The following is a 22428-nucleotide window of genomic DNA, read 5'->3' as shown; positions in this document are numbered from 1 at the left end:
TCTTTGGCTGGAGGAGAGCCCTGCTCAGCTGAGAAAGCAGAAAGATCAGAGAGGGTGCTCTGAAAGGTCTCCTCCGGTGCAGAGCTGTCAGCGACTGTGAGGTGAGAGCGGGCCCGGCCTTGCCCGGGCTGGAGCCGCAGCAGAGCCCCGGCAGAGCCCGGAGCAGCCTGAGCCTCGGCACAGGCAGGCTGCCAGGGGACCCTTGTAGCTGCAGGAGGCGGCAGCCCGGCCCTGCAGGCCTCTTCCTGGCACCGGGCACATCCTCCGCTCTCAGAGCCCAAGCGGCAGCTGGCTGCTCCCGAGGGGAAGCGGAGCCCTGCTGGGCACAGCCCGGACCGGAGGCATTGGCCGTCTGGAGTCTGCCGCGGGGCAGAGAAAGGCGAGGGGCAGCCGAGGGCCGGTGGCCTGGCTGAGCTTTCCTACTCTTCTGCCGGCTGCCCTGTGGCTCCTGGGAAAGGAAAGGTTAGCAGTGTGTGCAGCACTCTGGGCACCGGGGGAGGGAGCCGGGCTGCTGGGCAGGCTGGAGCACAGGGCAGCGTCCTTCAGGCACGGCAGCTCTGCCAGGGGACCCGCGGCCAGCGGGAGGCAGTGACAGCTTGTCAGGTCCCGTCTGCAGGAGCCAGCGCCTCACACAGCTCTGGGAGGAAGCGCCTGCGCTCCTGCAGTTCTGCACTGAGCCAGAGCAAAGGTGTGCAATGCAGAGTGTTTGGCAGAAATATTCAGGGCCAGCAGGCCAGCCGGCTTTGTGCTCTCTGGCGCACAGCAAGCGCTGTGCAACGCAGCTCTGAGCTGCTGGGAGAGAGGAATTGGGGATGGGCCTGAAGTGAGTCAAGGGGTTAGCTGAAAATGTAATTCGGATAATTGAAAACTGCAGATGAGCTGAGGGGCCAGCTGGGACTATAACTAGGATAGTAGAAGATTGCATATTTTAGTTAAGATTTTGAAATTAGTTAAGAAGCTAAGTTAGTAATACAGCTAGCAAAAATCACGTACCTTAGTTAAAGAGTACCAAATATATTAGGAAAGTAAAGTTAGGAGTGACAGGGATAGATGAAGCAATTGTGAAGGAGCAGAGACCATAGAAATACCTTGCCTTACGAATAATCAAACAGTTAGAAGGGGCTTGGACCGTGACCAGCAGGTCAAAAAGTCCTGCCAACTGGCCATGGGTGAAGAGTTCACCATGAGGAAGACAGCTTCCTTCCTCCCATACGACTACTCCCTCATTTCAAAATCCCACTGACTCAATTAAGGGAGTACAATTGCACAGCAGTAACAGATATTCAGCTGATTATAATATGAAGGGGGCAGGTAATAATGATGTATTATGCATTCTTAGAAACCGTGTGAATATGTAAAACCTTTTCTGTATAAATAGAGAGCAGGAGTCTGCAACTCTTGCACATGTCTTTGGAAACTATTTCACATGTGTCCAGCACTGCAATAAATACCCTTCTTTTCCACTGTAATTAGTTGAAGAGTCGTCTGTCCGTGCTTCAAGAGTTGTGCTAGAGTAGTGAAGAGATTTGCAAGGGAGCAGAAGAGTTTCAATAGGCAATTTTTGGAAGAGATGGAAGCCTCTTCTGACTGAAGGGGAAGCCATTTGGAATGGAGTACTGATCACAAAGTCCACACAATACTGCACCAAAGGATTAGACCCTGCTCTCTTCAGTACCTTCTAATTGATCCTGCCTAAGTTCTGGTTCTACTGCACATCAGCCAGGGCTCAGACCTGTGTTCCGGGGCTGTTCTTCCTCTCAGAACTAATGGCTCAGCTCTCTCTCACTGACATATTGCTTACCCGAGGCCAGTCTCTTCCATATCCCTTATAAAAGGAATTTATCTTTGATCTCCAAATTTTGCATGCATGCCTGCATGAAAAAAAACCCTACAATACAAACCTTCAGGAGAATCATGGCATAAAGGCACATTCCAAGCACACAGTGCCAGCTCACATCCAATGTTTCCTTCTCAAGGATCTCCCAGTCCTTCTCCACAGGGCTGCTCTCAATCCGTTCATCACCCCTGCTGTTCTGCTAAGTTCTGGAATATGCCTTTCTAAAGAGGAGGCATTTCACACACTGGGAAAAAAAAGTCGTAAGTCTAAGGAAAGGAGGCTGAGCCAAGTGGTGGCATTGAAATACAGGTGGGGTAGACATTCCTCTTCGATGAGAGGAATGCTTTGCAGGTTTGGGGTGTGTAATGTAACATTTGGGGAAGGAGAAAAAGGCACAGAAATTCAGGCTTTCAGCAGCTGAGAGGTGGCAGTGTTAGAACACGCAGCAGTTGGTGAAAGCCATCTCTCTCCTTCAGGTTCCTGCTGTGTGGGAAGGTGCTGGCAGTTGTGATGGCTCCACTAACCCTTTGCTGGGAGGATGATCTATACCAGGGGAGAGCAGAAAGCTGCCATGGTGAGCAGAACATGCTCAGAGCATTACAGTTCAGAGAATGATACTGCCCCTGAAGTGCAAAAAGCTTGAAAGCATCTAATTCTGTGCAGCACTGCTGTACAAATTTTCTCTTCTAGAACGTGCCCCTTTTCGTATTCTGCAGGTGAATTATCTGTCTTTTACAGAATACATGGGGTTTTTTCTTACGGTTTTTGGGAGAACTCTCAAGTCTATTTTTATTTGCATTTCACATCCAGCATTTATACAGATTTTTTAAATTGTTCTTTTGTAAATACTTGGGGAACAAATACCCAACCATTTTTTATTCCTTTGGGATATTGTGATTAATATTATTAGAAAGAAAACCTTGCTGAACAAGTGTGAAAACACAGACAAAGGGGAAATAGCATAAAAGTCTTTTAAAACAGGGCGTATAATGAGGACTGAAGAACTGCAGAGCTGAGTAATTCCTCCAAGAGTGACTTCTCCAAGAACTGCCAAGATACTTCCTTAAATCAAGGGAAATGTGACCTGCAGCCATACAAAGTACAGCCAAAGGAAATGAAAACCCTTTGGAAAAGAGGGCATTTTGCCAGTGACATCAATCTGTCTGGATAACTGAGGGATGCCCAAGTGCTTCTCTTGGACTCAACCACACTGACAGTGCTAAAGGGGCTGTAATCAGAAACAAAGCCCCGACCCTCCCAGCTCCTCTGATCTCTGAGGACCAGCTGGCATGCAAGGGCACTGATTTTCTGCTCAATTCCCAAACACCATGCTTACTGATTCCCTGGGCTGCAAAAAGGCACAGGAGCTGTTCACCTGAAAGTGATGTGCAAGGCTCTACTGCCTGGCATGGCATCAGAACAGCTCCTTCTGCACCAACATCCCTGCCCCAAACTATGTTTTCTCGTGCAAAAATATTGCATCAGCCAGAACTTCCTCCATGCAAACTAAAATTCTAGCAGAATCTTTGCCAGTGGTGGAAAAAGGGTGGAAAGTGTGAGAAAAAGCACCTTTGCTCTCTGGAGAAGGAGAAATTACACAGGGCTTCTCCTTCTACCAAAAAAAAAAAAAAAAAAAAAACCAAAAAAGATGGATATGTCAGCTACTCCAGTGTCTAAAGTACTTGGATGCAGAAGAGAGGGGATGTTTGGCAGGGAAACAGCCCTTTTGGTGAGCACTGTCCTGTATGGATCTATGGAAGTGTGCCTGAAGGTCACAACAGTGATGGCTGTGATGGCAACAGTGGAACGGCTGCTGGCTCTAGCTGAGTACCGATATTGAAATGTTAATTAGCTAATTGCTCTGTTTGTTTTCTCTAAACTACCTGGAGATAACTGCCCTCCCACCTCCCCCCGCCTTCCCCCCACTGTTGCCATTCTGGGACTAAAATGCAAACAAAAAACCCTTGGGATCATGGGAGTGTTTTTAGGGGATAAAAACATCCCTAAATAAAGAACTAATCACAGTAGAGGGGGCTAGACAAATGCCCTAGCTGAGGAAGAGGGGAAAGACATTGCGTGATCGACTTTTGCCCACCACCATCACCTCCAAAAGACTAGACTAGAGTAGGCTGTGGGAAGCAGAGATGGAGAGACAGAACTTCCTAGTGCTGCCACAAGGAAAGAAGAGGGGATAGCTGCTGCTCTGGACTTCAGTGACAGACTCTGCACACCTGCTTCCTTTTGGCTACCTGGGAAAGGTACAACAGTGGCAGCGAGCTCCGTGTCGGGCCCCCTGCCCAGCTGATCTTTTTAATAAGACCTTAACATTAATAAAGGCATTAGCCCTGTTCATTTTATTCTCCACTTACAAACCATACCAAAGAAGCCATAAGCATGTCTTAGCACCAATAAAAAACAACTGGTAATTCAGAAGGAAATGCTGAGTTTTCTGAAGGGGTCAGAAGGAGGAGAATCATCCAAATGAGTTGATGCTTCAGAAACTTTATTTAATTACAATCCTACTCTATAAACCTATACTACAAAACTACTCAACAGTCCTACGCTAGAGTCCTACTCTACAATCCTACTCGAACTTGGTTATGGTGATAATATCTTGATTGTTACATTCTTGTCTTCTTCTGTTTCTTCACTGAGATGATGAGTGGTACCAGGGCGGACGGTGGCTTGGCTGATGTTACGAATGGATGCTGCCCACAGGAACAAAAAAACCCAAAAAAACAACAAAGAAGAGTGAACCATGACTTTCCAAGATTAGTGGTCCACAGACTCAATCAGGATTCCTCTAGTTTCTAGAAAGACCCAGGAAGAGGAGTAAGGGGACCATCTGCTCCCCAGTCATCATGTGCAGGACCTTGCCATCACAGGCAAACCTGGCCCAGAATCCCACTCATCCGTTTATTCTGGTTTCTCCATCTTGCTGGGATTTTTGCCCTGCCAGTGCTCTAGAAGTGGTGCTTTCTGTCCCTGGGGAGATTTCTTCCTTTCAGGAAACTCCAGTGACTCACATAGGTCCCTGTCTTTGAAAGACAGGCACTGTGCTAATTTCCACAGGGAGACAGAGCAGTGTCTACCTTTCCATGGCCTGCCCCTCCTGTGCTGGATGGCACCTTCCTTCCCAGCAGGTGCCAGCCCAGTGGCGCTGGCTCCAGCAGTTCCCTCTCTGCCACACAACCTGGCAGTAAGCCTGGGCCAGTTCCCCTCTGCCTGAGCATGCCAGGCAGCAGATGGGGCTGGGACAAGTCCCTCTCAGCTGTCCCTGTTTGCGTGCCAGAAAACTCTAAGGGTGGGGTGGGGGGCACAAACCAGAGGCTCACCGGGAGCCCCTCACAGCCTCTCCTGCCCGCAGCCAAATCTCTCCAGACTGCTCTGCCAGGACGGGCATCCTTGGGTTCCTCCACCACCATTTCATGGCTCTGTACCCTGCATTGCTCTACTTCAATTCTTTTGCCATTTTATAAAACAGAACGCCCCACCAAATTACAAACAGGGCGACAGAAACAGCCAGCAAACAGAACCTCTAAGGTTCTGTCCTCTAAGGAAATGTGGAGAGAGGTGGACTTACTCAGCTTTGTGAAGAATAGGCCCCAGGGAGACTTTATTGCCACTTTCTGAGACTTCAGAGTGGCTTTGAAGAAAGTGGAGGACCTCTTTTTTTTTTTAGGGCCAGTTACAATAGAATGTGGGCAAATACTTTTAAACACAAAGGGGATCTAATCAGAGTAGGTCTGAGGAAGAACTCGTTTACTCGAAGCATGGTGCAACCCTGGCACAGGTTGTCCCAAGAGCTTGTAGGTGCCCCATCCCTGCAGGTATCCAGGTCAGGTGGGAAAGGGCTCTGAGCAACCTGATCTCTTTAAAGATGTCCCTGCTCATTGCAGGACACTTGGACCAGATGACCTTCCCAGGGCCCTGCAAGCCCAGTGCAGCCCAGACTAGGATTCTTCATTTGAACAGCACCATGAGTGGAGGTGAGGAGGAAGGGGGCTCATCTGATGCCTCGGACCTCATTGGAGGAGGAGCCCCTCCCTCGGACACTGTTTCACCTGCAGCCCCTTTACATTTTACCTGCAGGAGCTCCTTGGCAGACCAGCGCTGTGCCTGGTCTGTCTGCAGGCAGCAGCTCAGGAAGTCGCGCAGGCAAGGCGAGAATCGGTTGGGCTGCTGCAGCAGCTTTGGTGTCCCTCTTGTGGCTATCAGGAGTTGAGGCTGGGGAAAAGGAAACACGAGGCTCCAGCTGCTTCTTTCCCATCTGTAACTGCTCTCCCAGATCCCGTTGTTTAGGCTCCACTCTGCAGGGCAGTTTCTGCCCTGGCAGAGACCCAGAGATTACTTTCTTTACCAACCAAAAACCCAAACCCCGATGCAGCCACAGCTTTTCCACATCCAGCAGATCTTGCCTTGGCAGCTGACTTCATTGACTGACCTAGCTGGTGGGAACTACATCAGCAAAAGCACGTTTTGCTTCTCTGAGCATTCACACCAGCCTGACAGGCTATTTGGAAGGGGGAGTTTGTCCTATCCATACTATTTCCAAGGATTATTACATGAAAGGCATATTTGCAGTGCTTGTTGGTCCCTTTAGCACTGCTTCCACGAAACAAAAATCATCAAGGTTTTTTTTTCTCCTCTTGAAAAAAATGCAGATGCAGAATCCATCTAAAATAGACAGAAATAACAATGGAAAGAGGCCTGGGAGTCTCCATGAAGATGCCCACCACAACAGGAACAGCTCTGTGCTGGTGGCACTGAGAAAGATGATGACCAAAGAGACTTTGTTACTTTCATCTTCAACCCAGAGGAAAATTTCCTTCACTTTCCCCACACCCCCAGAGGTCACAAAGAGGGTTTTATCCTGTCTCTCTGCAGCTGTGCTCAGCCACTGGACATGGTGGAGAGCTGGAGTCCTCACTATCCTTAGAACTGTGCAAGCCAGGGATGGCCCTGCTGCTGTGGTAAAGGAGCACAGCACCAGCGTCAACCGCCCACGTTTCTTTTTTCTTTTCCCTTTTCTCTTCCTTTTCCATTTTCTTTTTTCTTTTTCTATAAAATTGAAATTAGGAAGATTCCATCTCCATTTTGAAGGATATTTATCACACATCCAACCGTTCCACTGAAAAATTCTTTTTCTTCAGAGACAGAGCTCCAACATTGTTCAAAAAGCAAATGAAAAATGTCAAGCATGGCTGGAGGCCAAAACGGCAGGTTTCTTAACTGGTTAGGTTTCTGAACTGGTTACCTTCCTCTTCCCTACTGATGCAACCAAATCAACAGCAGATGCTGATGTGCTGCAGGGACATTTTTTAGAAGGGGACCTTGGTGGAAGTGGTGCCAGCAGATGGCAATGGGATTTTGTCCAGTGGCACACAGAACATGGGACAGGTGAGAAAGACAGCGGGATCAGTGAGTATTTGGACCTTACCAAAACAGGAGTTTCACTCCAGTAAGGAACTTCTTGTTCCACCATTTCGATGCCCACGATTCCAAAAGACCATATGTCCACCTTGGGGCCATATGCTTGACCTGTCACCACTTCAGGCGCCATCCACCCAGAAGTGCCGGCCACTGAGCTCCGTCTACTCTGCTCAGGGGTGTGCTGAGCAAAGAGGCCAAAGTCAGCTGTGGAGAAAAAAACATACCATGAAAGCCAGCTCAAGTTAGGAAATCAAGCAAAAGAGTTCCCCACTCTCAGTCTAAGAATGTGCTGTTGAATCTCCTGGAGAACTGTCCATGCTCAGTTTCCTTGGGGCTTTAGCCAAGGAAGTATGAAATTGGCCACTTCCAAAATATCCCGGGTTTTTTAGCGCTGCTCACAGCAGTGGCCTTTATTCCCCTGAAGCTTTACATTGTAGCTCCCTCCCTCTGGAAGGGACACACACTGAGCAACGCCACTCTTGACTTCTCCTGGTCCCTTATTTATACCTCTGTGCACGTTGCAACTGTGTCATCAGCTCACGGCGGGGGGCCCTGCACTGCCACCAGCACCATTTCTGGGGAGCTGGCAGTCGCTCAAAGCAGCCCCACACCCCACATCCCTGGAATGCTGCACCTGACCAAGAAGATACTGACCCAGCTTGACAGAGCCGTCGGTTCTGAGAAGGATGTTGCTGCTCCTCACGTCTCGGTGGATCACGTGGTTTGAGTGAAGAAAATCCAGTCCCTGCAGGCACTGAGAGAGAAAAGAGAAACAGGAGGGAAAAATTAGTGATGTGATTTCAACACGCAAGTAAGGAAACAGCTCTAAAGATTCCCTCTGCAGGGGAATGGCGAGTAATGGCAGAACACAGTGCCATTGAGAGGAAGAGCTTGCTGCTGCAACACTTGCAGAGCGGGACCTTTCTAAGGAAAGGCATGTCAGCTTTGGAAAGAGCAACAGCACCTGCTGTTGTAGACTGCCCCCTGCAAACCAGCCAGGATGACTGCTGCTGCAGTGGATGTGCTTTCTGCATGCCGAGGACAAAGGAGGGTTTTGCCAAGAAAGAAAAAGTCCCTCCCTTTGGTGTGAAGTGGATCGCTTTGGGGTGGGAGGCTGCATGACAACGGTTTTGCTGCTGGCCTCAGCACAGGCTTGGAAGTATCACATCAGTTACCTTCCTGTAGCAAAGAGCATCTTGGCTGCACTACGGTCCTTTTCAGTTGAGGACTGTGAGAAATGAGTCTCTCTTTTTTTCTTTGCTGATCATTTCAAATCCTGCCACCAGCACCTTTGCTTTTACAGGCAAGAAATGCAGTGCAGACAGGCTCGAGACAACAGTTTAGGGAGGCAAGGTGAGAACAGCAAATACAACTACATGAGGCAGAGTGAGAATACAACAGCAGGAGATATGAGTACACGAACTGAGTACAATGAGTGCAGGGGCACTGGCAGGCAGTTCACTTGAGATGCTTTTACTTGCCCGTAGCATACCAGCAACACAGAAACAAAGCTTGGAACATGAAATCACTCCAGGTCTGAGCCCCTGTTTCCCAGACAATCCTGCCCAAGCCCTTGGCAGCACAGGTGGGATTGCTGACCTCCCGACTGATGGTTGCCATCTCGTCTTCACACAGGTAGGTCTTGCTGATGACATCGCTCAGAGTGCCTCCGTCCATGTACTCCACGACCAGCCAGAATTGCTTATCCACAAGGTAGCTGGAAGAAGGAAACAAGAGCATGGAGATAAACGTGCATGGCTGGGTTGTTTTCTTGATTGATTCTTGTTTCCGAGTCCCTTTGTGACAAGGACAGAGTAAAAGGAATAGACATTCCCTCTAGGCTGCGCATTGTTTGCAATCTGTCTCAGGAAGAAAGGCACAGCTGTGAAAAAGGAGATGTCTTAAATAGCCAGCAAGTAAAAACTGCAGTTTAGGAGCAGATAAAAAAACCTGTCAAACTGTGTGTTTCTGGAAATAAGCACCTAGTCTTCCTGGCATGCAAAGCAATGGAAAAGAGGGGACACAATCCAAGGGAAATCCATGTTAGTTTGTCTGGGCGGAAGAGGACTCTTGAAAAAAATCAAGCCCCAAAACAATGCGGTGGCTGTGAACTTACAGGCTATTGATTTAGTAAGATATGACTGATGCAGGTTTTTGAATAATTTCAAACCATGTGCACCAGGGAAGACTCATGCAGACAAGATGCACTCTCTTCCCATCCACTGGAGATGAGCAGAGCAACAATAATTATCCAATAATTACAGCTCTCTTTTCTGCCAGTGAACAAAAGTGGAATTTTACCTTGCATGTTTGCAATATGTAAACAAACATTCACGACAACTCACCTGTCTAAATAGTTGACCAGGTGGGGATTCTTATTTGTCTTCATGACCCTAAGTTCATTGACTTTTAGTTCCTTCTTCCTCAGTCCTTGGAGATTTATTTTCTTTATGGCCACCTAAAATGACACTGAAAATCAGTAACTTTGGAAGTTGGTGGCACAAGACCACAAGGCACATGGAGCGAGTGATTTTGCAATGACACAACTGAGCTGTGCCAAACTGCCTTGCGATTAGGCATTGCAATAATTAGGAAGTGACATTGCAACAGCCCGTTTCTCTGCTCCCTTGGAGGCCAGTTACAGGACACGTGGCCACTGAGGCTTTGCCTTGTCCACTTGGCAACAGAGGTGTCTCAACTATCACCCACAAACTTGTGAGCACACTCCCTGACACTTTGCATGGGATTCAGAAGAAGTAATCCATGCCTTAATACTCTGTGGATACATCTTGGGCTATGGGCAGGGCTTAGGGCTTTTAGGGACACCTTGCAGATCTCTCCCTATGTGCAGTTCTGAAGTGCAGCACTGCAGGTGGCTAAGGAACTACCAGTAACTATCAGATGTATTTGCTGGCAGCCAGAAATGAGAATTCAGGACTCTGAAGCTGTAGCCCCAAAGAACAGTGAGATGCTCAAAGGTACCACCTTTGTTTTAGCAATTGAGAGCAAATGGGCACATCCTTCTCTGAAAGGAACTGCTGCCCTCTCTGCCTTCCTTCTGGCCGCTGAGAAGGACAAAGACTATCCCAAATGCATTTTGCAGGCTGGTACCAGTCTGTGCTTCTTTTGCCTTTTCAGCACAGCTCTACTCAAAGCTCCAGCTGCAGCTGCTCACACCAGAGGGTCTGCGGGGGATGTTGACATTTACCTGTCCTACTGTGGCATTGTCAAATGCTCTGCAAACATCTCCAAAAGTCCTAGAAACAAAAAAGCAGCAAAGAAAGAGGAAGCCATTTAGATCTTGCAGTGAAAGCCAGCCCACAGAGGAGATCTCTGCTGTAAATGCCTAAAACCTGCAGGATGCAGGCGAGCTCTGCCAGAAGGCAGATGATGCATCTTCCTCTCAAGTGCATGGGCACTGGGCCTGTCCCTGAAGCATTGCCATTTACTGCCTCAGCTCCTAAAGAGAGCTCCTTCTTTCATCTCGGGTTTCAGTTCTAAACTGTGCAGTTTTTATCCTGACCATGTAGTATTTCCGTCAGCAATCCTTTGGAAAGGAATTGTCCTGAGAACTGTTATCTGACAGCTATCAGGGAGCAGGTTGCTCTTTCAGGCAAGCAAGTTTCTTTCCCTTTTATTAGTGTGGCTGTATGATTTGGAGATATACCAAAATGCTAAGGAAATTAACACAGAACTGTCCCACACTTGGGAGACAAGGAGATCTTCCAGGTCCTGTTCCTTGCTGCAGGCAAGACCTTGGCAGCACGGAGGTGTCTCTGACAATGCCTTCTGGGTACACTCACAAATTCTGAGCAGCACTGAGAAATGGGACAATCTACCCCCAGTGTCTGAACATGGGGATAGATGTCTGTTTGCAGGTGGCCTGACTTCACACTGGATAGATATTCCGCCAGAAAAACATCTGGCCCATGGTTGTGTAGAAGTAACTGTGGTTGGACTCACCCTCTGCCAATATATTCCAGTTCAGTGTATTTCATCATGGGATTTTCCATGTTCACTATTTTCCCTGAGGGAAACAAAATGCAAGATGCTCACTTTAAAGCAGAGATCCCAGCTTCCAGGAGATACAAAAGGCAGACCCAGAGCCTGGAGCTTTGAACCCTTTGTGGTCGGCTCCTGGGTAACCACAACAACCAGGCAGACAGCTCTGCAGCACAGGTGGCCAGCACAGAGACTGATTTTCTACAGCATTTCCTGTGGGGAAATGTCTCTAAATGTCCCTGGGACACCAAACTCAGGAAAAGCATTTGGTACAGCTATGCTGACACCTGCACACGAGACACTGTCCCTCAGACAAGAAATACAGCAGACGTACTCAGTAGCTCCAGGGAGTCACCCTTGATCTCCTGTTGCTGAGCAGCAGCTGGGTGAGCACCGGAGATGAACAAACTGCCCCGGCTCCACTTCTCAGGCTGGGGAGCAAAGGCTCCTTTAGACAATGGTGCTGCTGCAGCAGGTTTGGTGACAAAGCCCTTGTAGATCTGTGACAAGAAATGAGTTTATGTCAGAAAGGTGGCTGGCAGAGATTAGCCTGAGATCCCATTTCAAATGCAAGCCCTTAGGAAGGTGCTGTCAGCCACATGCAGGGCTCTTAAGTGGGTTTTTTCTGATGTCCACTTCTCAAACTGGATGGGTCAAAACCAAAGGCTAGTTCTACTCGAGTTCATGGCCAGATTCATGTTCCATTGTTATGGATTTTCTGAAGGATCACTGCCACAATGACCATTCTACTTCCTCTCAAGGATTCCTTTCCCCCTCCAAGGGCTTCAGACATACTTGCATCTCCTTGTTCAAATGTTCTGCCTCCTCCCACTGGGTCCTCTTTTCCTGCACCATCTTCAGGTCATGCTCAACCTGTAGCACCTTTGGTGGGGACAGTTCCTGTGCCTCACGCCAGCCTCGGGGTTCTTCATTGCCACTCATTTGCTGGAAGTCTTTGCTGACTGCCTGGTGAGATGTCAACACTTGCACCTCAAGTCAAACAGAACAAAGCAGTCAGAGACTACAGCTTGTCCCTGTCAGTCAAGAGTCATTGACTGTGAGGAAAGGGGAAGAACAGATTTACAAGGGATACAGACAGCTTGTTTCAATCCTCCATCTGGGTCACCATATTCCCCTGTAAAAACACCTCAAGAAACAAGGAGAGCAGGAACAGGCCAGGAGGAATCAATTTGGATGACTGCTGGCCAAAAGGCCAAAGGACAAGTCCCACTGTCCAGGGCAGCAGTTGAGATTCAGCACACCAGGAAATGTCCTTCAGAGTGACTGTGATACACACTACAGCAGGATGGCACTCAGAGGCATCACCCCGCTCCCTGCTGCTCTGCAGTGCAAAGGTAAGAAGGGCACAAACCACCAGTTTGGTGACTGCAGTGGCTATCCCTCTTTCACTCACTTGCTTTTGTAGAGCCTGAGAGAGGAGATTAAGTTTTTCTCTGACGATTTTCATTTCTTCCTCCTGCCTCTTCTCCCTTGCCTTGATCTTAGCCTGAGCTTTCTGAAACTCCGAGTCCAGCTGTTCCTTCAAGTTCCGTAAAATACAAGAGAGAGGATCTTTCATGAGTGGAGTGGCTGCCACTCTTTCACTCACCTGGTTTTGTTGATCGCCCCTCTGCTGGTGGAGATTCATCTCCTCTTGAATTCTTCTCATGTCATCCTGGTTCCTCTTCTTCACTTCCATGATGGCCCTCTGAGCTTCGGGCAGCTCTGCTTGTGGCTCTGCCTTGAGCTTCTGTACACACAAATGCAGAGCAAGTGACTGGGAGCTGCCATCAGGCTCAGCTTTTTCCTCTTGCAGCCTCCAAATCACATTTATTCAGCCACTTCTTTCTGCTTCCCTACCCACATCTGCTTCCAATGAAACCCTCCTGTCCCAGTGCTGATCTCTGCAGATTCCAAGGCTCTGTGCTTTCAGTGCCTCTGGGACTCCTGGCCTCCTCAGCCCCAAGAGCTGTGTTTCATGCCCCTCTTCCTGCCCTTCTCTCTGACACCTGGCGAGTCAGGCTTACCTGGCCATTCTCCTGTGGCTCTTCCACCTGCTGCCTGAGCTGCTCTTCCTGCTCTCGGGCTGGGAACAGCTCTCCCTGAGTCTGGCATGGCATCTCTGATAAAGCAATCTGCTCCTGCTCTTTCTCTGGAAGGACCTGCACAGAAAGCAAGAGAAGATGGGTTTCAACTTTCCGTACGACATTTGTGGGCCAAGATTCAAAGTCTGATGGGCTCACACGTTCCCAAAGCACTGTGCTGCTGCTCTCCTGGGTCATTCTCTGCCCGTGAGGAGGCACAGATTCCAAAGTGACCCTGGCACTACAATCAGGGGCCTTTGGGGGCTGAAGCTCCAACAGCCTCTCAGGCAGCTGACAGGGAAGGTGTGGCATTTCTTAAGGGTCTGGTGAGGGCCTCCTTCTGCTTCTGCCATGCCCTGTTTGTCTTTCAGTATTTCCTGACACCCAGCCCAGTCCCACAGCTCCATCCTAGCTCTGCAGGTGGCTTCCTTTGTGAGATAGACAGACAGACAGACAGATAGATAGATAGATGGAGAGAAAGACAGATCTCACTCTTATAATCTCTCTTTACTCTCGTTTCTGTTGCTACACACATCAACCCTTGGTAGCCATTGCCCTGATCAGCAGCAATCCTGACATTGCTCTCCTGTTGCTTCAATAAACCACACTCCTGGGGAATCTGGAGCATTTAGGTCCTTATGGAATGCAATCAGATCCAGAGCATTTGCACTGGGAACGGCACTCTTGCAGCATCTGTGCTCGGCCAAGTGCTTCTCTTGGACTCGACAACACTGACTGTGCCAAAGGGGCTGTAATTAGAAATGAAGCCCAGACCCTCCAAGCTCCTCTGATCTCTGAGGACCAGCTGGAATGCAAGAGCATTAATTTCCTGCTCAATTCCCAAACACCATGCTTACTGATTGCCTGGCTGCAAAAAGGCACAGGTACTGTCAATATGAACGCAAAGTGCAAGGCCCCATTGACTGGTCTGGCACCAGAACAGCTCCTTCGGCACCAAGGCCGCTGCCCCAAACAATGTGTTCTCATGTAAAAATACTGCATCCACCAGAAATGCCACCTTGCAAAAGAAAATGCTAGCAGAATCTCAACAAGCGCTGGAAAAGGGCAGAAAAGATGGAGGAAAATCGCCTTGCATGGCTGAAAAAGGAGAAACTGAACAGGACTGCTCCTGATAACAAAGGAAGAAATCACAAGATGAAAGAGTCACCAAATCCAGCGTCAAAAGCACTTGGATGCAGTGACGGGATATCTGTCGAAGAACTAGCATTTGTAGTGAGCATTATCTTGTAGGGATTTATGGAAATCTGCCTAAAGACAGCACCACCCACCCCTGCCACTTACTCCCTTGGAGCCATCGGGCTCTGCTGTGACCACAGCTGCAGGCTTCTGGTTGTCTTGCTCGTTTTGCTCCTCTTTGGCTTCTTCTCCAGGAGCAGAGGGAGCCGGGGCAGAGACCGCTGTTGCTTCTGTCATCTGCGGCAAGAGAGAAGCATGAAGGACAGGCCGTTACCTATCGTTTATAACCTCCTTTCTCCTCGGATCTACAACCACCTCTTCTAAGGAGAAATCATCAACTTTGTTAGCAATGGGATTCTGAGTCACTCCGACCCGATGAAAATAGGCTCATTCAACAGAACACTATTGGATGAACTCTACGAATTTGATAGTCCTCCCTGGCTGCTATCCACAAGCAACAGCGCCTCTGCACAACGGAGCTTTTAGCTCTTGAAAGCTCTGAAATGGAAAAGTAGGAAATAGCCAGCAAGGCCTTTGCAATTGCTGCGGCAGACATGGAAAATTAAAGTGGATCAGAATCCCCCCCAGCGCACAAAAAGGGCAGGAAAGGTTGTGCAGGACTGTCCTTGCTTGCTGGAAAGAGAGAAAATGAGCAGGGCTTCTCCTCCTAGCAAACCATCAAACCACAAGTAGCAATTGTCACCTCCTCAGGCGGCTGAATCACTTGGATGCAGAGAGGGGATGTTTGGAAGAGAAACAGCCCTTGTGGTGAGCACTGTCCTGTATGGATCTGTAGAAGTGGTCCTGAAGGTCCCTCACGAGCCTCCCGTTGTCCAGGCTAAAGCTCCCTCAGCACCTCCTCATTGGCCTTGTGCTCCACACCCTTCCCCAGCTCCCGTGTCCTCCTGTGCACGCGCTCCAGCCCCTCAAGGCCTTTCTGCTTCACAGGGCCCCACAACTGGACACAGCACTCCCAGCTGTGCCCGCAGCGCTGCCCAGCCCAGGGGGACGGTCACTGCCCTGCTCCTGCTGCCCCACTGTTGCTGGCACAGGCCAGGATGCCCTTGGCCTTCTTGGCTACCTGGCCACGCGCTGGCCCACCTTCAGCTGCTCTTGACCGGCACCCCTGGGTCCTTTTGGCCCACTGGGCTCCCTCACCACAGAGTTGCCCGTTTGACTTCAAATACAGCATCCACAAATTTACATTGTCCTTCTAGTTCTACAACCACATCTTGTCAGGTAGTAGCATGAAGTTTGATAGGAATAAAAATCTAGGTCACTGTGACTTGATTAAAATGGGCTAATTCAACTCTACAGGAAATTCCTCATTTAAAGTATTCATCCCTGTCTGGTGTCAGTAAGCAATGTTGTCTCTGCAAACTGTGTTTGTTGGTATTCAAGCTCTGCAATGGAAATTAGAAAATATCCAGATATGCCTTTGTGTTTGTTGCTGAAGGCATGAAAATGGATTTTCTGTCGGCCTGCATGGCTGGCCCTGTACAGTCTACTTGTTCTGGCTAAGCTCACAGCTTACTCTACAATACTTCAACACCAAGAACATGAAATGTTCCTTTCTCACTCACCTTAGGATCAGCACTGCTGAAGACATGCTTCAGGTGACCTGTAGTGGGCAAGGGAAAATGAACCAGATGCTGTGAGAAAATTGCCTGGGCTGGTGAATCCCACAGAACAAGCAACGCAAACAGAGAGTATTTTCCGTTTCACAACATCCCTCCAGGAGACACATTTCATTCACACAACCAGCAAGAGATCAGGACAGTATTCTTGGTTGTGCCTACACTTTGGCCTGTTTAGCCAGTAAATGAATACAAACATGGTCAAGAAAATGCAAATTGTTCTTTAACACCCAATGCTCCTGTTCTACCAAACACATAACACATCTTTTTAAAATCCTCTCCTTCCAGCACCTTTTTTTGTTTGTTTTTTTTTTTTTAATCAGTTGTATGCACTAATGCTCATTATCTTGCTGGACACATTTGCCCAGAAAAGCTTCCCCAAAATTCCACTGAGCTGTGGCAGCTCTATTGTGACACAGCACAGCAGCAGCTCCAGGGCTCAGGAGCAGACACTCACTGCTTTGGAGTTTGCATTCCATGGCAAAGGGAATCACTATTTTAGCACTCAGTCAAGGGTCCAATTAGACAGTCAAATCCTTCCATGACAAAATTTAGAATGAAAGAAGCTTTCCGTGAATTATGGGAACACCTGCAGAGTTTTTAGGACGCCTTCCAAGAAGGTTCTCCAGTTTACATTTTCAAAGCTGTCTTGCTTGTCCCAGCAAACTGAGGAAATGACAGACTCTGCTGCCTCGGACTCTCCCATGGAGAGAACAGAACCCCTGCGGGTTCCTTTGCAAATGCTTCCCCTGTGGCTACAGACACCCCCTTGTTAGCTGAACGTCTTGACAGGAGCTTTACCAAACCAGCGGCACCCTAATGCTCTTTCTGTTTCAAAATAACTCAGTCACTAAGAAAGAGCAGAAAGACATACAAAAGCCAGGTTCTGTTACACCCAGGGAAAACCTCTACTTACGTGCCAGGTTAGTCAGGTAATAGCTGGAATAGGAAATGCCGTAAACAGTGAAAAAAGCAGCAGCAAGTTCCTCAATCATTGTAGCACTGCTGTGCAGATTTGCTCCAACACTAGAAAAAACAAGGCTCTTGTCAGTGTGCAGCTGCCCACAGACAAACGCCTCAACCAGGAGGATGCTCCTGCACTGAGCAAGCCCTAGGACTGCTCTGAGGACACTGAGGCCTTCCGTGCACCAAGTCAACCTTCTGATGTCACCATGACCACATGGCAACCATGCCCTGACATCACAACGCAAACACTCGATATTGGCCTGTGAATTTATGCAAAGCAATAACCAACCTTCGCACAGCAAACGCCCAATAGCCTGCGAAGTTCTCCTCTGTCACAAAGCAGCACAAATTCCACTCGTGGGCCAAACCCTGTTGTTCAAGGGATCCAAGAGTAACTCCAAGAGCGCACCAAGCACCTACAGCCTGTACCCCAACTGAGCACTCAGCTGGGACCCAAGCAAAGGGAGCCAGACCAAGAAAATAGCCCAAAGCACTGCACATCTGAGAAATGACCCTCACTTTTAAAACGTCAAAGGTTTATTAAACCTTAACAAAGCACTGAACAAGGAAAAATTGCAGCACTGGGAGTCTCTATGACCATTACGAGCAGCTCATCTACAAAACGGATCTCTGCCTTGTATACCCTTTAGCCCCTCCAGAGTTTTGTCAGTCAACCCTTTCTCTGCCGTCCACTGGTGGAGATTCCTTTCTTACATCTTGACTGGAGGTCAGGTGTTGTTACACCGCGCCTGCTGGTCACAAGCCGGCCCGCCCCAAAAGCCCTGACTACCAAGGCTATTACAAGGGGGAGGGGAAATAGAACTATGGCAGGATATATTACAATAACATCACTATACATTTTAACATCCACATAATATCTATCTCTCAATTGTGAGAGCCAACTATTACATTAATCATCTATAACACACAGAACCAGGAGAGAACGCACTGTTGGCATAACAGCTGAAATAATTCCAAACAAATCTCCCACATATTTGCACGTTTATTGGATATGCCCAGGGCTCCTGAGTACGTACATCTCTGCCTTTATTCCCCTTTGGGAACAGTCAAACTGGCAGCATCTGCCTGCCCGCAGGAGCTGCTCCAAGCTGGGAATGCGACTGGCGGTGCGGATTTCCAGAGGCTTCTGTGTCCCAGGAGAAGCCAAGGCAGGAGCGGGTTGAAAGGTGTTGGTGCTGCTGCTGCTGCTCTGTGCCAGAGAGCCCCGGCTGGGCAGGGCACGGTGCCCACGGTGCTGCGGGCTCTTTCTCCTGCCAGAGCAGGGCACACCTGGGAACAAGGCATGGCAACTTGTGGGGAAACCAGAGGGTGTGTGGGGGCTGCATTGCTCTGCACACACCCAGGCCACCTGTGCCACAGAGTTCTGGAGCCTAAAAAGATAAAGCAGATGGAAATAGCTGGAAAAGGTTTCATTTTGACCTTTCTTACCTGTTCACAGAAGTTGCCAAAATGAAAGTTACCAAGCAGGGCCTGATCCCTGCTGCCAGCTCAGGGTTAGAAAGGAGGCACTCGTTTATTTCAGTACTCGGTGCATAGGGAATCACTTCCCTAACACTTGCACACCCAGCAATCCCACTTACTAGTTTGTATCCATGGAACTAGGACATATTCAATACTTAGCTGAAACTTACAGGCTAAACATTACTCCAAATTATTTGACATATTTAAATCATTTCTCAGAATTTACTGACATCAGAGTAGGAGTATCCTGTAGGTCCCCGGTGGTCAGTGCCACAGGTTCAGGAGGAGACCCATGCACAAAATAATCTAAGACACAACTGGGCTTGCAAAGCAAATTTATTCCATTAGTTCCAGTAGCAAATAATACATACCAAGCCCTGGATTCCTAAAAACCCACTGAGCAGGAGAGGGAGATGGAGCGTGGTGCTTGGTGGCAGGGGAAGGTAGGCAGTGCACTTCCAGGACATCCCCTGGATCAAAACGGTGTGCATCTCGTCCTTCTCACCCCTCCAGCCCAGAACCAGGCCTTATATCTCCTGCACAGGAGCAGAATTTTCCCAGTCACAGCATCAGCTCACACATGGCCGGCACGTCAGATGAGGCCACGATGGCTCACCATACCGACTCCATGCCAACAACAGCTCCATTATGCATTGTTCCCCTTTCAAACCTTAACTGCCCACCGATTGACCAATGCCTTGTTTCTCTTTCAAGGGTCATGTTCCCACCCATTAAACAATACACTTTTCTTCATTGTCTTGTCAACCTGCTCAACCATGGCTCAAATATGGCAGGGCCTCGGACACGACTCAGGTTCCTGACACAGGCGCTTGGGAAATATTCCATTCCTCAAATTCTCCTTTGCTGGTCAAGAGCCTCCTAAAAACACTTTCTTCCCTTTGAATGCATTCCAGATACCTTCTTAGCAGGACCACTCTCTTTATTTTCAAGGCTAAAATAGCCACTCGCACCCATTAGGCACTGCAATGGGGCAATACAGGGTTCAGCCACACCTGTTAAAGCTAAAGGAATTCTCCAGACTAAGCCCTATTTGTTACACTTAACGCCTCTCCTTCCTATTTTAGAAATCAAACACAAGCATTTCATCAATACACCCTGCGAGTGTTCTTGCTGAGGGAAGCCACATTGCTGTGTCAATAAAGCAGCCAGGACTAGGTTTCTTCGTGCAGGGAAAGCCAACTCTTTATTCACATAACTCCTTTTTATACCGTTTTCACAGGCCTCGTGTTCAACTCCAATTGCCTGGTCATTTTCTTGCCAAACAATTCATTGCTTAGAAGGTGGTTTTGTGTGGACGTGCTAAGACTCCCTCTTCTACTCATGTGTTTACATTTTTCCTTTGTGGACTCTCATCGGACAGATTTCTTGTTTATTCCAGAAGCAAACTGTAATAACTGCAGTCATTCTTATGATTTTTCACATGGGAAGTTAGCTAGCTGCACGTAGAAGACATAACAGGCCAGCTGGTCATTTTTAGCAGAGCAAGGCCTGATTTTATAAGGCCTTTCTTTCACAATGCCCCTACCTGTCTGCAACACATTGTGACTTTCTTTCAGAAAATTATTGAAGAAAATACAGATTGCCTACTGCAATTGTTCTGCTCACTTCTAAATCAGTTTGCTACTCAAGCAAAACCCTCAGGCACGTCCCCGATTCCCTCTCTCCCAGCAGCTCAGAGCTGCGTTGCACAGCGCTTGCTGTGCGCCAGAGAGCACAAAGCCGGCTGGCCTGCTGGCCCTGAATATTTCTGCCAAACGCTCTGCATTGCACACCTTTGCTCTGGCTCAGTGCAGAACTGCAGGAGCGCAGGCGCTTCCTCCCAGAGCTGTGTGAGGCGCTGGCTCCTGCAGACGGGACCTGACAAGCTGTCACTGCCTCCCGCTGGCCGCGGGTCCCCTGGCAGAGCTGCCGTGCCTGAAGGACGCTGCCCTGTGCTCCAGCCTGCCCAGCAGCCCGGCTCCCTCCCCCGGTGCCCAGAGTGCTGCACACACTGGTAACCTTTCCTTTCCCAGGAGCCACAGGGCAGCCGGCAGAAGAGTAGGAAAGCTCAGCCAGGCCACCGGCCCTCGGCTGCCCCTCGCCTTTCTCTGCCCCGCGGCAGACTCCAGACGGCCAATGCCTCCGGTCCGGGCTGTGCCCAGCAGGGCTCCGCTTCCCCTCGGGAGCAGCCAGCTGCCGCTTGGGCTCTGAGAGCGGAGGATGTGCCCGGTGCCAGGAAGAGGCCTGCAGGGCCGGGCTGCCGCCTCCTGCAGCTACAAGGGTCCCCTGGCAGCCTGCCTGTGCCGAGGCTCAGGCTGCTCCGGGCTCTGCCGGGGCTCTGCTGCGGCTCCAGCCCGGGCAAGGCCGGGCCCGCTCTCACCTCACAGTCGCTGACAGCTCTGCACCGGAGGAGACCTTTCAGAGCACCCTCTCTGATCTTTCTGCTTTCTCAGCTGAGCAGGGCTCTCCTCCAGCCAAAGACATTGCACTTAGGGACACAAGTCCAAGTGGCAGGCGCCCAAATGCTCTCGGGTCACAGCTGAAGGCCTGCATCAGCACAGGGTGTTTGGACTGCCCCACTCCCCCTTTGGTTTTTCCTGCAAATGCCATTGCCCTTTCTGCCTCAAACAGAAGTACCACAGCAGGGCAAAAACAGACCAGTGGGCCGTATTCCAAAGGCAGCGTGGTCTGAAGAGGATGAATGAAGGAGAGCCTTCCCCACTTTCACACCGTGCCAAAGACTCCCTAAGTGTCCCTTTCCACCTTTAAGAAACAACAGGCAATTCAGAAGGAAACCTTGAGGTTATTCACGGAGTGAGAAAGAAGGGAATCTTCAAGGTGAGTTGTGGTTTCAGAAACTTTATTCATTTCCAATGCTACTGTTCCCTGTCCTATTAGACAATCCTACCCTAACACTAACCCTAACCCCGATCTACAATCCTAGTCGAAGTAAATGGTAATGGTCCTGATGTGATTATCACATTCTTCCTTCTCTTCCTTCTCCTTCCTTCTCCTTCCTCTTCTTCACTGAAACAATCAGTGGCACCAGGCTGGACGCAGGCTCAGCAAATGTTACAAATGGATGCTGCCCAAAGGAAAAAAAAAAAAAATCAACAAAAACCAATGAACCATGAGTTTCCAAGCTCAGTATTTCACAGGATTCCTCTGGCTCCTAGAGAGATGCAGAAAGAGCTACTACTCTTAATTAATTGCTCTACTTCAATTCTTTTGCCATTAGATAAAACAGAACACCCCACCAAATTACGAACAGGGCGACAGAAAAAGCCAGAATACAGAACACCTGTCCTCTAGAGAAATGCGGAGAAATGCGGAGAGAGGTGGAGTTACTCAGCTTTGTGAAGAATAGGCCCCAGGGAGACTTTATTGCCACTTTCTGAGACTTCAGAGTGGCTTTGAAGAAAGTGGAGGACCTCTTTTTTTTTTTAGGGCCAGTTACAATAGAATATGGGCAAATATTTTTAAACAAAATGGGGATCAAGTCAGACTAGGTCTGAGGAAGAACTTGGTTACTCGCAGCATGGTGCAACCCTGGCACAGCTTGTCCCAAGAGCTTGTAGGTGCCCCATCCCTGCAGGTATTCCAGGTCAGGTGGGAAAGGGCTCTGAGCAACCTGATCTCTTTAAAGATGTCCCTGCTCATTGCAGGACACTTGGACCAGATGACCTTCACAGGGCCCTGCAAGCCCAGCCCAGACTAGGATTCTTCACCGTTTTCATTTGAACAGCACCAAGAGTGGAGGTGAGGAGGAACGGGGGCTCATCTGATGCCT

At 49.0% G+C, this 22428-nt stretch overlaps 2 protein-coding genes across 2 annotated transcripts in view; both read right to left on the bottom strand.

The window, feature by feature from the left end:
- Positions 1–5785: 5785 nt before the first annotated feature.
- Positions 5786–22428, bottom strand: part of LOC137467702 (uncharacterized) — a 271260-nt gene continuing 254617 nt past the window's right edge. The window contains exons 10-16 of the mRNA XM_068179139.1: positions 11234–11297; positions 10479–10527; positions 9616–9728; positions 8870–8987; positions 7925–8024; positions 7278–7474; positions 5786–6064 (exon numbers count right to left, since the gene is read on the bottom strand). Of these exons, the coding sequence (XP_068035240.1) occupies positions 5801–6064; positions 7278–7474; positions 7925–8024; positions 8870–8987; positions 9616–9728; positions 10479–10527; positions 11234–11297 (905 nt within the window). The 3' untranslated portion in view covers positions 5786–5800. The remainder of the gene's footprint in view (positions 6065–7277; positions 7475–7924; positions 8025–8869; positions 8988–9615; positions 9729–10478; positions 10528–11233; positions 11298–22428) is intronic.
- LOC137467696 (golgin subfamily A member 6-like protein 22) lies at positions 11581–14823 on the bottom strand. The gene is made up of 5 exons (XM_068179132.1): positions 14659–14823; positions 13300–13434; positions 12687–13022; positions 12068–12262; positions 11581–11772 (listed from the first exon to the last, which is right to left on the bottom strand). Exons 1-5 carry the CDS (start codon positions 14788–14790, stop codon positions 11581–11583), a joined length of 990 nt encoding a protein of 329 aa, XP_068035233.1. The 5' UTR covers positions 14791–14823.

This window comes from Anomalospiza imberbis, unplaced genomic scaffold (genome assembly GCF_031753505.1).
Source record: "Anomalospiza imberbis isolate Cuckoo-Finch-1a 21T00152 unplaced genomic scaffold, ASM3175350v1 scaffold_76, whole genome shotgun sequence".
Lineage (NCBI taxonomy): Eukaryota > Metazoa > Chordata > Aves > Passeriformes > Viduidae > Anomalospiza > Anomalospiza imberbis.
The sequence above is the reverse complement of the archived record's forward strand: the minus strand, read 5'-3'. Positions and strand labels throughout refer to the sequence as shown.

What these genes read in the sequence shown, in the direction of transcription:
- LOC137467696 (XM_068179132.1), bottom strand. Translation starts at nt 14,790, where the DNA reads ATGACAGAAGCAACAGCGGTCTCTGCCCCGGCTCCCTCTGCTCCTGGA. An exon ending in CTCAGGCTCTACAAAAGCAA is followed by an intron (nt 12,263 to 12,686) that starts GTGAGTGAAAGA and finishes GTTTGACTTGAG; the next exon opens with GTGCAAGTGTTGACATCTCA. An exon ending in ATTTGAACAAGGAGATGCAA is followed by an intron (nt 11,773 to 12,067) that starts GTATGTCTGAAG and finishes TTCTTGTCACAG; the next exon opens with ATCTACAAGGGCTTTGTCAC.